This window comes from Macrobrachium rosenbergii, chromosome 37 (genome assembly GCF_040412425.1).
Source record: "Macrobrachium rosenbergii isolate ZJJX-2024 chromosome 37, ASM4041242v1, whole genome shotgun sequence".
Classification (NCBI taxonomy): domain Eukaryota; kingdom Metazoa; phylum Arthropoda; class Malacostraca; order Decapoda; family Palaemonidae; genus Macrobrachium; species Macrobrachium rosenbergii.
This window is the reverse complement of record NC_089777.1, coordinates 34,106,598-34,125,354: the sequence shown is the minus strand read 5'-3', so window position 1 is coordinate 34,125,354 and position 18,757 is coordinate 34,106,598. Positions and strand designations below refer to the sequence as shown.

At 35.1% G+C, this 18,757-nt stretch overlaps 1 protein-coding gene across 1 annotated transcript in view; it reads left to right on the top strand.

Moving 5' to 3' along the window:
* The window catches only part of LOC136825473 (uncharacterized), a 49,412-nt gene extending 38,141 nt beyond the window's left edge, over nt 1-11,271 (top strand). Inside the window, exons 10-13 of the mRNA XM_067081973.1 lie at nt 871-942; nt 4,283-4,402; nt 7,688-7,866; nt 10,715-11,271. Of these exons, the coding sequence (XP_066938074.1) occupies nt 871-942; nt 4,283-4,402; nt 7,688-7,866; nt 10,715-10,824 (481 nt within the window). The 3' untranslated portion in view covers nt 10,825-11,271. The remainder of the gene's footprint in view (nt 1-870; nt 943-4,282; nt 4,403-7,687; nt 7,867-10,714) is intronic.
* Nucleotides 11,272-18,757: the final 7,486 nt, after the last annotated feature.

The window sequence follows — 18,757 nt, the reverse complement described above, 5'->3', positions numbered from 1 at the left end:
TGTTGCATCCAGTTGTAAAGATGGGAAGTTTATGTAGACCACTTAGTTATCCACTCTTAAATTCTTTGTAATTTTTGGTTTTCCAATTTATATCAAACATCTGGATTTCCTCCCGGCCTCACCTTCCTTCGGCTTCATTAGTACAGTGGTGCCACATTTCCACACCTCTGACTTCCAGGCTCTCCTAAGTTTAAATTCATCCACCCATCAATAAAATCTAATGCATATAAAACGATATATGCTTCCCTTCACAGTCTAAAGATCATTTCCCGGAAACTTCCCTTGTCAAGTTAGTCACAATCACTTTTTACATTTTTAAAACATTTTTAGATTTAAGTTGCCTTAATTAGATGGAAACCTAAGGCTGTCACTCTGTTGTCGTCTGCATTCGACGTGTCAATCAAGACATCGCTCGATCGACTTCTGCTGATTCATAATTCAGTGTAAACAACCACTCTTTGATGGCTCTTTATTCAGTCATTATTTTATAAACATATGTATAAATATTCAAATGGCCGAGAATTCAGGTCAATGAATCATATAATATAGGAAACTAATATATCTGACCACAATGAACCCCTGAAATGAGTGTAGACAATTTTTCCCACACTTGGTGTGGCAGACCGTAAAATGAAGACGACACTTCTGCACTGGATCATCTTACGCATGAAAGCTTCCACATAGGATGCCACATTTCCACGCTGCGGCAACACTGCATTAGTCCTATGCAAATTTAGAGAGGGTGAGATTGACAAAAATAATGACCTCAATGTCAAAGATCTCTTCAAAATAACATTTACAAATGTTGGTAAGTGTAGTGGATGAAATTGACAATAATTAATTTGATATTTTTCTACTTTTTTTTTACAGGTCTGAGAACAACCTGGGCGCATCCTCAACGTGCCAGAATGGTGTATGGTCAGCCATCCTGGCTGCGTTCAGGTAAGAATTCTTTTTATTTCGGGGAATTTATTTGGCAATAAAAGTGGTTAAAAAAATATTGTACGTGTGTATGGATGCTTTGTGCGTAGTAGTATAATATATGCTGCACATATATAATGAACATGTGAATACAAAAGGCAAAATCTATGAATGGTCTAATACTGTAATGTGGGTATCTTGAGGAATGATAAGGATAAATTTCAGAACCTTATCCAGACCCTCACATACAGGGTATATATAATACTTTCATCTACAATTTCTGATCGGCTGGCATTTTTCAAAAGGCAACATTGTTTTTGGTTCCCTCACTTTTCTACTAATATTGTTTGCATTTACTTTTTTTCTTGTTCGTTTTTAGTTTTCAGAAAAGAAAACTTGTGCCGGCTTTGTCTGTCCGTCCGTACTTTTTCTGTCCGCCCTCAGCTCTTAAAAACTACTGAGGGTAGAGGGCTGCAAATTGGTATGTTGATCATCCACCCTGTAATTATCAAACATACCAAATTGCAGCCCTCTAGCCTGATGAATTTTTATTTTACTTAAGGTTAAAGTTAGCCATAATTGTGCTTCTAGCAACGATATAGGCCAGGCCACCACCAGGCAGTGGTTAAAGTTTCATGGGCCGTGGCTCATACAGCATTATACCGAGACCACCGAAAGATAGATCTATTTTCGGTGGTCTTGATTATACGCTATAAAGAAAACGCGATTGCGCCTAAGAAACTTCGGCGCATTTTTTACTTTTTTTTTTCCTGTGCTGGGATCAAAGAAAGGGCATTAGGGTGCCGTGATCATTAGTCTTTGCTCAGTGCTCAGAAAAGGGAAACGTCCTGCGCAGATGTTTCATTCAGTGCAGACATTGCATCGCCTTTAGTTGCTGACTCATCCTTCTCCTGTACCTTATCAAGTAGAATTATGTAAGAGTTATTCCTCTTTCTTTTGCCACTATAGACTTTGGGTTTCATTTTCCAAAGATAGAGGAATTATTTCTATAATTCAGTAAAATGCACTCCAAAATTCTTTATCACATGAGGTCGCTATGTTCCATATAGCCGATAGCCTACAAGACGTATAGTCAGTTCAGGAGCTGATAAGCTACGGAATAGCATCGCCGTATAACCACCCCCCACCCACACTTCACAATCTGGAGACATCTAAAGTAAATCGGCTTATTGCCAGGTTTCCGATAAAACCGTCCGATCACCAGGCTCCGCCCACTTTTGGCAGGACAGTGAGCCCATACAAACTCAGAGTTATGCGCGATACTGATAATTGTTGCAGTTGTCGTTGTATGAATGGGTGCCAAAGGCTCTCGCTATAAAAGAATAACTCCCTCAGAGCAATTTTTCTTTCGGCTTTCTTTCCCACTGGTGTCGCAGTTCTTATCAAGCCAGCTGAATATTCTGCCGTCCTCACTTTTCATTATGTTCATGGCGACTGAGTCAGCTTTAAACTACTTTTAAACTTGATTTCCAAAAAACCTTAAAAAGAGCACCAAAAGTCAATTTAACGGCTGTTTTTAACTATCTGTGAGAAAAACTTCCTTAGTTTGTAAACTTGAAACAGCAATAACTTTGTGATGTTTTATGAAGTTATGCTTTCCCTGTATTCTTCATTTCTTCCTCAAGTTTAGGGCAAAGTCTGATGGAATAGGCAGATTAATAAGATAATTCCAGTAAGTGGGGAGAAGGACAGCATGTCTACTGTGAGCAGCATAAGGCATCTCTCCATATAAGCAGCACTCCTCTGTTGGGTTAGAGGGGCGTAAGGACATTGAAAGTTTTTATCAGTTTCTTTTCCTTCTCTCCTTCGTTTTCAGGCTTTTGAGAAGGGCACAAAAACTTCACGGTTCTTGTTCTGCTCCACATATTGAAAAAAGTTACCACACCTTCCCACGTCTTTGGTGATGCAAACTAAACAAAGACGTGCAGGACAAAACTCAGAACGGAAGATGACTGGGAGCTGAACAAAGAGATCAATTTCCGTATAATTTCAGTCATTCCAGGTTACTGTACAGTAAATGTGCATTAGATTACGAAGTTATGCAGCCTAACAGAGCGAGATAAATTCCCAAGTAATTTACACTCCTTTAATGATGTTATATAGGTACCCTGACTAAAGATAGTGTCAAAGGGAGTAGACTACTGTGAATCTTTCAGTTATATTAATATTAGGTATTAAAAGAGATTGGACCTAATGTTAATCTTTCAGTTATACTTATATTAGGTATCCTACCAAACACAGTGTTAAAAGAGATTAGACCTAATGTTAATCTTTCAGTTATACTTATATTAGGTATCCTACCAAAGATACAATGTTAAAAGAGGTTGGACCTAATGTTAATCTTTCACTTACACTTATATAAGGTATCCTACCAAAGATACAGTGTTAAAAGAGATTAGACCTAATGTTAATCTTTCACTTACACTTATATTAAGTATCCTACCAAAAATACAATGTTAAAAGAGATTAGACCTAATGTTCATCTTTCAATTATACTTATATTAGGTACCATACCAAAAATACAATGTTAAAAGAGACTAGACCTAATGTTAATCTTTCACTTATACTTATATTAGGTATCCAGCAAAGATACAATGTTAAAAGAGATTAGACCTAATGTTAATCTTTCAGTTATACTTATATTAGGTACCATACCAAAGATACAATGTTAAAAGAGATTAGACCTAATGTTAATCTTTCAGTTACACTTATATTAGGTATCCGGACTGAAGATACAATGTTAAAAGAGATTAGACCTAATGTTAATCTTTCAGTTACACTTTTATTAGGTATCCTACCAAAGATACAATGTTAAAAGAGATTAGACCTAATGTTAATCTTTCACTTGTACTTATATTAAGTATCCTACCAAAGATACAATGTTAAAAGAGATTGACCCTAATGTTGATCTTTCAGTTATACTTATATTAGGTATCCTACCAAAGATACAATGTTAAAAGAGATTAGACCCAATGTAAATCTTTCCGTTATACTTATATTAGGTACCATACCAAAGATACAATGTTAAAAGAGATTAGACCTAATGTTAATCTTTCAGTTACACTTATATTAGGTATCCTACCAAAAATACAATGTTAAAAAGATTAGAGCTTATGTTAATCTTTCAGTTACACTTATATTAGTATCCTACCAAAGATACAATGTTAAAAGAGATTAGACCTAATGTTAATCTTTCAGTTACACTTATATTAGGCATCCTACCAAAGATACAATGTTAAAAAGATTAGACCTAATGTTCATCTTTCAGTTATACTTATTTTAGGTATCCTGACTAAAGAAACAGTGTCAAAGAGATTAGACCCACTGTTAATCTTTCCAGGTGCATCCGGACTGGGTGCTTAGAATCCCCGCCCCAAGTCCCGTCGCAGGGAGTGCTGGACTGGACCCTACAGAGAGCAAATGGTACTTTGATTACCTACTCCTGCAACAAAGGTTTCAAGTAAGAGCAACAAGGCGCATTTGGTATTGCTTCATTTTGCTTCAAGACTTGTTAGTGATTACCCACCTGTTTCCCCTTAAGCTTCATTTTACTTCATAAGTCAGTGCATATCCTCCCATTTCCTTAAAGCTTCGTTCTGTCATTTTCCTTTGTGGCTTGACTGTATTTGACCTATTATTTCATTATGCTTCATCATCATATTTCCTTGAATATATCGATCTGTTTATCTGTCTATATATATATATATATATATATATATATATATATATATATATATATATATATATATATATATATATATATATATATATATATATTATATATATATATATATATCATAGCGCTTCATGTAGCGCTTGTCCTCAAACTGCCTTGAATATATATATATATATATATATATATATATATATATATATATATATATATATATATATATATATATATATATATATATATATATTTGTATATATATACAAATATACATATATATATATGTATATATATGAATATATATATATGTACACATATACATGCAAAGTCATTTAAATGATAAAAGAAAAATAGTTGTAGATGAATAATATTGAGCAGGGCGAAGAGAATTAAGAGAAGAAAATAGAAGATAAGTAATATTAAGCAGGCGAAAAAGAAAACAACGTAGTCTTTTATTAACAAACACTACAGTTAACACTCACATGAGAAACGGTCAAGGTTGACAAAAACCATAAAACAAATGAGGACCTGGACTTAGGACCAGGTACTGGCTCAAAGCCTTTGCGAGCTTTCCTGTGATACTCCATAATTTTAATGCAAGCGTGAGCCTCAGCATTAATACATGATGAACGAGAGATGATTTAGTAAAAACAGGGTCAATAATGGATTGAAGTTAGGGGAAAGGGTAAATATAAATTTTGATATGCAAGAACTTCCAACCTTTTCATTCTAAATGCATAATAATATGACCTTTGGAAAATTAATGTCCCATTTCATCAGCTTTGCTAATGTTGTATGGCAGGACACGACTTAATATTTAACAGCCATCTTTTTGTTAAAAATTTGTTACATATTGGTTTTCCCTCATGGATGTTAGCAACATTTATTAATAAACATAGCTAAGCAAAAGGTAAGTCCATCAGGAAATATAAATGTGATTAAAAAGTTAAAATTTCACATACATTTTGACCATTGTTTCTATTCAGGAATATTATTTCCAAAGGAAAAACGTATGTTTTCACACCTTACTTAGATATATGATTATAAAATATGCCATAGCAATTGCTTCCTCCCATTGTCATGCTCGGTTTTAAAGCCGCTGCAAAATATACAGTATTATATGTTTTATCTTCAATGTAAACTCTATGTTGGTAGCTGTAAGGAAATATTAAACAGTTATAAAATGATTTTATATGAATTATTTAATAATGGGTTGAAATATAACAATAATAATTTTATGAATTATTTAATAATGTGTTGAAATATATAACAATAATAATCAACAATAATTTTTCCCTAGGAGAAACTATATTTACACTTTACTTAGATATATTACTATGCCATACTTCCAGCTCATAGGCCCTTCTTACAATTACAGTAAAGTATCAGAAGGTAAAGGCTACACCTTCAATAAATTAGTGTCAGCAGAAATAATATTCCTGAGCAGAAACCCTAGTCATGATTTATGTGAAATTTTAACTTTTTATCACATTTATATTCCCTGATGGATTTAGTTTTTGCTCATCTGTGTTGCTAACATCCGTGAGGGAAAACCAATATGTCGCAATTTTTTAACAAAAAGCTTGCTGTTAAATATAAAGTCGTGTCCTGCCATACAGCATTAGGAAAGCTGATGAAATGGAATATTAATTTTCCAAGGTCATATTATTCTGTATGCAGAATGAAAAGTTGGAGTTTCTTGCATATCAAAATTAAAATCGCTTCCTTTATCATAGGTTTTAATTTGAAACTTATTATGAATAATACTAAGCTTAGTTTCTTTATTATGAATGATACTAACCTTAGTTTCCTTATTATGAATGATACTAACCTTAGTTTCTCAAAAGGATGACCTAGTTTATGGGGGGCCCATATCAGTATAAGATCTCTGGGATACATAGAACGGACATCAAATAGGGTATCCCTATTATTCAAATTTAGTATATCATCAATAAAGCTGAAAGTGAGACTATGTCTAAGTCTTCCTTCCGTATGGTTAATTTTTACAAATTTATCTGATAAAAATTTAAATATAAAATTAGCACTTTCAAGACGAAACCTATCCCGCAATGAAGAATTTATTATTTATTTCTATTTGCTGTTGTTAAAATTAACGAAATTTTTTATTAGTACAGAATTTTTACATATCAACAAAGCTAGTGTAAATAACGATAATTTTTTTATGGTTACAGTATATAACTACATCTGATTTTAAGTTTATTGTAAAGAGCCACTGTATGATGGATAAGATCCTCATGTGGCAGTGTAGTATAACAAAGTACTTAATTCAAATATTGCTATCTTAGAATTACCAGGACATCCAGGATTCTCAGTACATTTCGATATTTCATTTAAGACATTTTTGTTGTTATTGATTAACCTGTTGGATTCTTCATTATTTTCTATTTTCTCATGTATCTTATTCTAAACAATTGAGCATGACATGATAGTAATAAATCTAAATCTTGTTGAATTCTTATGAAATTTTGGTATGACATAAATAAAAGGTTATATCATACTTAAGAGGCATGACTTTAAGCAACTGATAAAGTTTTTCCTAATATCTGTAATATTAAAATGGCAGATTTCAAATTAATTATGAGATTCAATTTCTAAATTTAAAATCTGAGCATAGTATTTTTTACAGAAGAAAATCAAAATTGTTTCTAGCGTCATCTGTTGACCCAATTCTAAATCGTTAGTAATTTGTATTGTAAAGCACTGATAAATTTTTTCGTCCATTAATTAAATTGTTCTTTATGTATGTTATTATGTTAACGTGCGGCAACTGTTTATTTTCGACGGTAGCTGTGTTGATCTGCAAAGAAACTTCTTTCCCTGTAACCTTCGGGCCCTAGCTGTAACCCCTTTCATTCCTATTACTGTACCTCCGCTCATATTCTCTTTCTCCCATCTTACTCATCACCCGCTCCTAACAATTGACTTACAGTGCAACTGTGAGGTTTTCTTCCTGTTACACCTTTCAAACCTTTTTACCGTCAATTCTGTTCTTCTTCCCATGTAAAGAGCAACCAGTACAGTAGCATGTAACCAAATGACGTCATTGTATTCCAGATCCAACACCGGACAAAATCCAGTAGTCCGATGCTTCAACATGACCTGGAAAGGTTTCCCAGAAAACTGGGCTTGCGTTGATGAGAAGACCAGGCTGCATTTGAAGGGAGCGCTGGAAGGTGGGGAAGAGGTCGAGGAGTTGAACCTCTTTTACGTCGTTACCATCCCGTCTGTTGGAGGTAAAAAGTCCGTTTTTATTGACTTAATAGATTAATAATCGATGTAATACTGCATCTGTTGATTATGTTCCATGACACACGAAATTTTTATTTTGTGTGAGCCTTCATTCTCTCAGTGTTAGCATGGGCAGACCATCAAAACTGGGTAAAGAATGGTAGAGACTGCCATGCTGTCAGGCAACCAGGAGTGACGTCACAGTATTGCCCTTGCTCCCAGTTCATCCATCCTGCAAATGCAGGAGGTAACAAGTAGAAAATCTTAGTCAATTCTGAATTGCACACTGGAGGAGGAACGGTAATGTTTGCCCTGAAGAACAACGAGTTTTTCGGACAGAAAGATTTTAGAATTTGAAGGATTGGGGCCTGAAGAATACTAAGCTGCTTTGAAGAAATACAGGCTAGAACTGAGTTTTGTAAAGAATTGTCAAGAAATGAAGGTAACGACGAATAACATTTGTCCAACCCGGGTCAAGTTACTCAACAGGTACTGACTGTATTTAGCATTCAGTTTTAAGTATAGTTCGCAGCTTTTTTTTATGGATATCAACCATGTGGAAATGTTGACAATGTAGTCTAGTTCATTCATCCACCCTGCACATGGCCTGGGTTTAGGGTAAAATAGACAAATATTTTATGGGCTTTTGTGGTTTGGGCATGATAGTTGCAAGTACCAGGTGTATGTATTTTTAGCACTAATGTTGAAAACAAGACATAAGAGAGACTGAGAAATTTGTGATGGATGCAAAATGCAAAGAAAGATTAAGAAGATAGAGAACAAATATATGAATAAGAAAACTCAGAACTGTATGAAGCCTTTTATTCCAGTGCCTGAATTAACACTTGAAAAGGAAGAATAATGAGAAATGGTCAAAGTAAGTTCAAACCATTTTTCGAAGTCTGTCTTTCCACCTACGTCTGAGAGCTGTCTTGAAAAGTTAAGATCACTATTTCGTCTAGACTTTAAAGGTTAAGAGCCACTTTTTCTTTAGGACTTAAAACTAAGAGCCAGTATTTCTTCTAGACGTCAACAGTTGAGTCACTATCTACTAGACTTGAATGGTTAAGAGCCACCTCTTCTTCTGGGTCGTATAAGAGCCACTGGAGTAGTTAGCCGAAGTGACTACCTTGTTAAGTAACTGCATCCACGAAGAGGAAGTCGGCTGACGGAAAAGATGAAAAACGCCGACATTTCTACAAAATATATTCTATCGGACAGATGAAAAAGATACTTGACATATGTGGATGGAATTTGTTGAAAAGTTAGATGTTGATTTTGAGTGCAAATTGCTTTCCAAGATCATCCAGCCAAAGTTTTTACAGATGATGCAGATCAACAAGAACAAAGGTCCAAGAAACAGTTGCAATTATTGAGGTGTCTCCTTGCTTAACATAGCTGGTAAAAATTTTTGCTTACTTTCAACAAGACCACTTGAAAAATGCACAAATCTTGAGAGCAGATGAGTTTTTCTACATGCACAACCTTCAGTACATATGATTTTCTCTTGGAGCTGCGTGCAAGAAATGAGAAATGTGTAGACCTTGTGCATGTAGAGATCTTGTGAAAGGTTTTGAAAAGGCAATTAGAAAAGAACTCTTTCTGTTAATGGAAAACTAGACTGTCCACCCAAAGTTCTGGTTATTGTATAGGTTGTTCAATGAGGTATGAAAAAAAAAGTATACCTTAGTTTAACCAGACCACTGAGCTGATTGACAGCTCTCCTAGGGCTGGCCCGAAGGATTAGACTTATTTTACGTGGCTAAGAACCAATTGGTTGCCTAGCAACGGGACCTACAGCTTATTGTGGAATCCGAACCACATTATACCGAGAAATGAATTTCTATCACCAGAAATAAATTCCTCTAATTCTTCATTGGTCGGCCGGAGAATCGAACGCGGGCCCAGCACAGTGCTAGCCGAGAAAGATATCGACCCATCCAATGAGGAATTAATGAGGTATGAAGGCCAGCATATTGTGATGTGAAGAGATGTGCGCAGGCACCAACAAATATTTTTTATACGTATTGCATTACGAATTCGAAGATGATAAGGACAGAGTTTATATGGATTTTGTAAAGGATTGAGATTGTTAACTAGTATGTTTCAGGAAAAAACCAAAATAGCCAACGAAGTTGCTGTTGTTGTACGTGGTCCCATATTGCCAAAAGGCTGCTCAACAGTTTATCAGAGGCATACAAAATCGCTGGCCTCACGTTAGGCAGTATAAAAATTGTTAAACAGCAAGGAGTGTAATAGAATAATAATTTTTACCCTAGCGGTGAGTTGGTGTAAAGCGTCATTTTTAGTATATTGGTTGTAAGCTTCCCTCGAACCTGGTCAGAAATTAGAGTGAAATGTTGGAAAGATGAACACCAGAAAAGAGGTATTGATGGATTAGGGAAATGTCAAAGAATATCAAGTATAATGACATTACTAAGAAAACCAAAGTAGGTATGACTTAGTTTTCATCTATTGGTGATTATTTTAGGTTACAAGAATATTTTGCAGCTGAAACCATTTAGCCTCTGTTCTCTACTGATGTTGACTACCATCCCAGATATTCACAGTGCAGACTTGTTCAATGGTGTTCACTTGTACAGTACAAAAACACAGTTTACAGTACAGTTCTGTTTATTAGTATTTCACATCCTGTTGAAATACTGATTTTCATAAGTACAGTATTCCAATTCTAGATTATGGGGCTCTGTTAAATTGACAGAAACTGAAGGTTAAAGAGGCATTGACGCAAAAGACCACCTTGGCCAAAATGAATCATGTTAGCACTGAGTCATGGAATTGTGAAAAATTGTAACGCTTCTTATAATACCAAAATAACTGTACACTTTTCAGGTCTCTGCATCATGATCATCTGCTGTCTGTGTTGTACCAGAATCGACTCACCGCTCTTCAACATATGCAGTGTCAAAAGCCCCAAAAATGCAGGATACTCTCAGGCATAAAGTTCAAAAGAAAAGAAATATTTTATTTTAGAGCACAACCATGAACTACCATTTTCACGAATCCCTCCACTTCTCGTTACTGGTCTATTCACCATTGGTGCCTTATGGAAATGATGCTCAGTGGTTTACCTGTCATTGACTTTTAATTGCCAACTGAACCTCCTTTAAAAAGAAGTTCAGGTAGTTACAATCACTATTTACTTTTTTATATTTACTTGCAAATTGGTGATGTTGCGATTTGTACTTCCTGCACATTGACGTACGTATTGTGTGGAACTGCCAGTTTGATATTGTAAATACACAGGTAGTACATAAAGCAATAAAAAACCGTGTAATTAAACTTTAATTGGAATAACTGTTGTTTCCATTTTATTGATTTGAATATAATCTAAACATCTGAATTAGTTTTGCCTTGTTTATAAACTCTCAATAAAACAAATTACAATTTCTACATATTTCCTTAACCAACAAAAACATAATTCGTACTTCGAACCAAATACAGCGAAAGCTGCAGGAGATTAAGTCAAATTCTATCATTTCTCTTATCAAGAAAATCATATGAACATCTTTTTACAGTTTTGTTTTTATCTCAAAGATATCAGTACTTACCATCTATAACCCATAGGGGTTATTGCCGTCAGTGTACCTCACGTGGTGCACTGTAGGCACTCTGCAGCATCCCTCCGACCCTAGCTGCAACCTCTTTCGTTCCTTTTACTGTCACATCATCCTCAGAACTTGGTAGGCAGGGAAGTACGTCCATTTTGTTTACATGTTATTTATATGTGTTAATAGTTAAATTAATTTCAAAATTATTTTTAGCCTTTTAAAGCTCAAAATGTTAAATATGTTTTTTCCTTAATGTGATAAAGTGATTGACAATTCACTGTCTCGTCAGATTAGGTTAACTAGTAGTGTTCTGCAACTTCCTAATTTCTGTTGAGATAGGCCAAAATTAACCATTAATATAAAAATAAAACATTTAAATATTCCATCAAAAGTATTACAAAACTGAATTTTATAAAGACTTTGAAGAACCATTACAAGACTTCCGTCCCTAGAAAGATAACCAGTGTTATAACCATTATTGAGCTAACACGAAGAGAACGTTCCTTTCCGCTACTGTGGTAAAATTACGCCAATTTCATGCGTTTAATACGTTAATTATGCAGAAAGCGTCAATAAGCAGATTTTATTATCCATAATTAATATGGTAGTTGTTAGTAAAGGTTAAAGGCCTATTTTGTATGCCTTCACAAATAGCCTCTTCTCCACAGCAAGTTTGGTAAACAATACAACCGGCACAGTTGCCAATCCAAAAACTTATTTGCACTAAACATTGTTAATTCTCCATTTTAATACTGTAAATACATTGCTACAGATATTAAATTAGCATTATAGAGTAAAATATTAAAACTATTTTATGGGAATGATAACTATAAGTTGAAGATTAATTATAAGTTAAAGCTGTTTTTCGATTACACATGTCTGGCATCGCACAGACAAGATGAACTTTCGGAAGTCAGTAACTCGTAGGCTGTGTATAAGTGATAACTGGCCGACTTCCCGACGATTGACTTTGTGTTCTTTGGGCTTTGACCTTACTCTACCCATTATCCCGCTGCCAGTGATTCCAGTTGATCATCCTGTTAGGTCACAATTTTCGATTGTGGGTCTAGATATACCAGTATACCATTGGCTCTGGGACTAAATCCAGGTGCTACCAGCGAGTGAAATTTCTTTGCATTATAGCGGTGGAAGCGATGATGATGAATGCACCGAGATTAGAAGAAGTGAACATTTGCTGAAGGATGAAAATGTGTAGAACAAGATTTCCAAGTATTTTTGATACGCCAGTTACAGGGAATACCAGGTGTGACATTGAAATGTGACCTAGTTGTTGAAGACATCATAATTCATAATAACCATTGTAATTTTTCGTTGAAAGTACCAATAAAAGAAGCAAATACATCTTAATAAGTCACTGTATTTTAGCCGATACGTTTCATCATATGTTTCAAAGGTAAGATCACATTAAAAGAAATGCCCTGCTAGGGAATGAGAGGATGATCCAAGCTGCGGCAAATTTACAGAGAAGGGATTATAGTTCTGCAGTTGAAAAGTGCATAAATTGTATGAGATTAAATAAGTCTGGCGTGAATCATGCGGTGAATGAGAGATGTAAAACAGAAGAGATTAAGAGAGAGACAGAACCGACCCAAGAAATTGATCCTGAGATTTCACAAATATTACGTGGTTACAAATGGAACACTGGAGGTTAAGCGAGGATATGACTCAACGTTCTATAAAAAAAAAAAAGCCTCCTCGCACTAACCTGGCGGAGATTGCAGGATTCGTCAGTATTGTATCTATATTTCGAATTTAATCATTAACAAGCATACAGAATATAACATATCATTACAAAATCTGGATGTAATATATAAATTTCTATTCTTTCTGCATAATTGCTGTCACTGAAATACTTGGCATTGTATAAAAACAAACAAAGAAAAAAAAGAGTGCAACTGTATGCAAAGAAAGGGGAGGCGTGTTGGTTAATGGAACAGCCATGGTTTTGGCGACAACACAAATAATTATTTTTACTGATTAACAAATCTTTAATTTGTATTTGAATTTATGTTTGGTTTTAATTGTAAGAGCAATACTATTGGGTTTAAGGTGATCTAAAATTAATTTCCTATAGGACTACGTAAATTTTATGCTATTTTCGAGAAAACTGAAGGGGAAATATAAAAGCTAAGCTATATGGTTTTTAATGTATTTATTGAGTAATAATAATACTGAATCGGGCTTTCCTATATGCCAAAAACATGTATTAATATGACATAACGTTAAAGTTATAATTTAAAAATTAATATTAGCAAACGAAGGCAATTAACCACATATAGGCCTATAGCCTACAGCTTCATTTACAATACGACTGCATAAATTCATAAACAAACCTCATAATATAATTGCTTACATGTATAGTCGCATAAAACAAAGGGTGAATAGAGAAGAGATATAATTTTGTGGTTTATACAATTATTGGAACTAGACCCATACGGGGCTACCAATCGGCTCCGCCAGATTCAACCATTTAACCAAGGAATTTTAATAAACAGCCTAACCGATCTGTGAACCGCAACTATCCCCAGATATTCTAAATTCTAGCGATGATTTCTGAGTTTGACTACATATGGAATAAGCACTGTAGTTCAGCTCTGTGATGAAATCCCATACTGGTACTCAATGTTGCCATTGAATAAAAAAAAAAATAAGAAAAACAAAATACAAAAAATAAAACAAAACGGATGGAAGAAAATGCCTCGTTATAGACCAGTTTTTTTTTTTTTTTTTTTTTACTTTATTTGTTAGGGGATATCAAACTTTTCTGAAAGTTCACCCCACTTTGTTGAACTGGATCAAACCTTCCATTCCTAACCAACCATCTACGGACACTGTGGCCCTTAACAACTGGATTGGAACTGGAGAGCTGGGGAAAATTATTAATAGACCTACTACGGGTAATGCTTACCTGATCTAACTCCTCCGATCGCTCATTACCAATATAAATATAAAAAGACACCTTTACTTTGTGTTAGAATTGCGCAGGAAATTAAACAGGTAAATATATGAAGCTCTGTAAGTATTTACCTTCAAATGGGATGAAAAATATCAGAAATTTGTTGACGTCAATGAAATCAACTGATTAGGTGATAAGTGTAAGATTCCATATCCCGCCAAAACAATGGCTGTTCCATTAACCAGCACGCCTCCCCTTTCTTTGCATACAGTTGCACTCGTTTTTTTTTCTTCTTTTTTTATACAATGACAAGTGTTTCAGTGACAGCAACTATGCAGAAAGAATAGAAATTTATATATTACATCAAGATTTTGTAATTGTATGCTATATTTTGTATGCTTGTTATTGATTAAATTCGAAATAGATACAATACTGACGAACCCTGCAATCCTTGCAGTTACAGTGGTGGGCGGGGCTTCTCCGCCAGGTTAGTGCAAGGAGGCTTATAGTTTCATTGTCCGTACCATTGCGGTGTTCAATCCAGTAAAAGACTTAGGAACGGTATTTTAGAAAGTTTAGAGCCTTTGAAAAAGACTGTTTCAAGATGATGAAAATAACATTCGTATTTGGCGACGGCTACACCAGTGAAAACAAGACTAGTGGTGCTTACAGAATACACTATCGTGAATGGGGTCTCTGGGGTGTGGCCCTTGCAGAACATCTTTTTAGATGGAGTGGTCAGAGAATCAAAAACAACCAGCAACTCACTTATATTTCCAGTAGGCCTATCTTGTAAGTAATTGTGCCCATTTAATTTATATAGCAATGTTTACCTTTAAAATATACGTGTATAGCTTTGGAATAAGAGGTGTTAACAATTATACAAAACTAATCTGCCACAAATGACCGGGTAATCACAGGTGGATAAATTAAAATACCTTATGCTCCGTTACAGCTCGTCACCGAAAAAGTGACATCCATTGGCAGTTGGTCATGGCAACATTGTGGGATGTACACTTCCTGCAGACAAAGGATGAGATATGAATGCTGGAGGAAGGACACGAGAGAATAACAAGCAGTTGTTCCTATGAAAGATACGAGAGAGAAAAACAAAGGATAGTGAAGAGAGAGAGGTAACGGTAATCCACGTAATATAGGAATAGGATACCGAACTTTTTTTTTAACGATTGATAACTGACGAAATTTAGTAGTTTCCTATAAAAAATGTAACATTAAATAATATACCCAACCCTTTTATAAGTTAGTGCTCCTCGAAAAGTGGTTCAGATTTTCAGTTAGGCTGAGCCATTCCTTAACACTTTTTATCCCTCTTTATTGTTACTAGAACCAAGGTTAATTCAGCACAGCGTACAAAAAGAGACATCTCTAAATGTTCCTCCAACAACAGTATTGTTTTTTATTTCCTTAAAATTTGGATTCACAAATACTTTTCAGTAATCATAACCTTTTGCTGTATGTATTGAGAGAGATGGGGGAATGCCTTCTTGCATGTAGGCCTATGGTGATTGTATCTCACACCAGCGTTGCCCACTCAGAATGTCCACCAATATCAACAAAATAATAGACTTTGTGAATAACGAGTTCTTTAATAGTTTCCTGCTGGAATTTTAAAAAGCTACTAAAGCAATACCTTCCCCTCCCAGTGCACTATATGTTTAACCCAGTTTATTCTTATGACGTGATTTCTACGTACTTTCATAGAACAAGCAGGTCACTATAGAGATCAGCAAGAAAGGCAATGACAAGGACGCAACATTCGGAACTGAAACATGTATGTTAAACACTGATAGTATTTTATTATTGTTATTTTATTATTAAAACAGTTTAACAGACCACTGAGCTGACGAGGGCTGGCCCGAAGATTTGGATGAAATGACAGGTCTAGGCTAGGCATTCGGGTCGTTTCGGCCGTAAGTCATTTAGGCCGTAAACACGTTTACGTGAAAAATGGGCGCCGTGTTTAGTACCAGCCCCTTGGGGATGTACGTAAAACTTGAAATAATAATGGTAAATACCGTAAACATAACGGTAAATACCATAAACATAACGTCTTACATTGTTTTGGATGTTACGGCCTAAGTGACTTCCGGCCGAAACGACCAGGACCGTAGGCTAGAAGCCCAACACTGGACTAGTATGAACATGATTTATAAGTATAGCCTATATCCCGCCATACTGTTTTCTAGTATATTGGTTATCACTTAGCAATTGTTATAAGCATTTTCTATTAAAATATTGTTCGGGCAAGTCTTATGGCACATTTGCAATAGTTTCATGTATTTGAATGGATGCTTGCATAATATATATTGCCTTATTAAAAAGAAGAAATTTTACATTAGATGGGTGCAGACTGCCAAGTTGGGATAAAAGCATTAGCAGCTCGGTTCCACAGGGCCGGATTAAAGGGAGGGCAACAGGGGCTATAGCCCCAGGGCCCCCACAAAAAGGGGCCCCATAGAAAGAGGTGATTTCCATGACCCATTATACATTTTTTTCACTTTTTGGGTTTTCATTTTCTTTTTACCACCTTAGTGACCTTTTGTTTTCTGTTATCTTTTCATTTTTAATCCCCTCTTTTTAATTTCTTTTCTCAATTTATCTTGTATTTCCTTTCCTTTAAATAAAAATAAACCTATTGGTAAAGATATATCACTTTCTTCATGTTATATTATTCTATTAGACCACTATAAGCCGATTCACTTAAGGTAGATTCTTGGGCCTATGAGACGTTTGTTTGGTGGCCTCTGATTGGCTGGTACCGGGAGCTAGGCAGCTCGCTCACAGTTTCATTTTAATGTCTGTAGCTCAGAAAACTTCCACTAAGTTTATATTTCATTTATCTCACGTTTTACACAAGATAGGAAAGTTCTGATCATACCATAGGATTCGGTATTAATTGCGCAACTAAATATGATTTCCTGAAATCAATAAGATAAAACACAAAAGAATTACAACGAGTAAAAGCGAAGAGAGAAGCATTTCATTCTTTATACCTGTTTTTACATATCGTCGGATTTTGCATCATTCATGCGATCAAGATAAAATAAAAGTTGTGTTTTCATACAATAAATTCACCCTGAATACGCTGGTGCTTTCAGATGCGTGTGATATGTGAAGAGAAAATGAAGAATATGTTGTATTATGTTGCATCCGTTCTAGATTCAGTTTGCCAAGAGATGGTGATGATGATCTGCAAGACCCCGCGTTGGTCCTCTCAGCCGTTGACAGTTGCCAATTAGCGATATGAGAAGTTTGCAGTTTCGACAGTATTTGCTGTATTATTGTCATTACATTTTCTGAAAGTAAATGCACAGAATTCCCATTATGACTGTCGAACATTTTCACTCCAGTATTATATACGTCCTTATTTATGTCTGGACATAATATCTGATAGAAAAAAAAATAATCAAATGTATGCATCTGGATGTGTTGGCTTCAATTTAGACATCGCCAGCAGATTTTATGGTAAGAAAAAAAAATATACTTACGTTCATTGAATGAACATATGAAAAATAAGCTTTTGGTGTTATTGACCAGAGAAACGAGTGGCCATAATGATGAACTCATCATTATGTAGGACTATTATTTATCATGTAGTCTACAGTATGTATGCAAATTTCTAGACTAAATTGAAGCCAGCACATCCAAATGCCTCCATCTGATCCTTTTTTTTTTCCTATCAGATATGTCCAGACATACGGACGTATATAATAATGGAAGGAAAATGTTCGACAGTCATAATGGGAATTCTGTGCATTTATTTTCAGAAAAATGTAGACATAATAATAAAGCAAATATTGTCGAAACTGCAAACTTCTCATATCGCTAATTGACAACTGTCAACGGCAGATCATCATCACCGCATCTAAAATCTGAAAGCACCAGCGTATTCAGGGTGAATTTTTTGTATGAAAACACAACATTTATTATATCTTGATCGCATGAATGATGCAAAATCTGATAAGTAAAAACAGGTATAAAGAATTAAATGCTTCTCTCTTAACTTTTGCTCGTTGTAATTCCTTTGTGTTTTATCTTACTGATTTCAGGAAATCATATTTAGTTGTACAATTAATACCAAATCCTATGGTATGACCAAAACTTTCCTATCTTGTTCAAAACGTGAGATAAATGAAGAAATATATAAACATGTTGCAAGTTTTCTGAGCTACATATGTAAAAATGAGACAGTGAGCGAGTTGCCTACCTCCCGGTACCAGCCAATCAGAGGCCGCCAAACAAACGCCTCGTAGGCCCAAGAATCTACCTCAAATGAATCGGCTTTAGTTAGGCTAATAGAACTATTGTACTGACAGTTGTTTAGAAGTACATAATTTGAAAGGAGTAACTGCTATTTTAATTAAGAAAGCAGACGGAGAGTAAGAA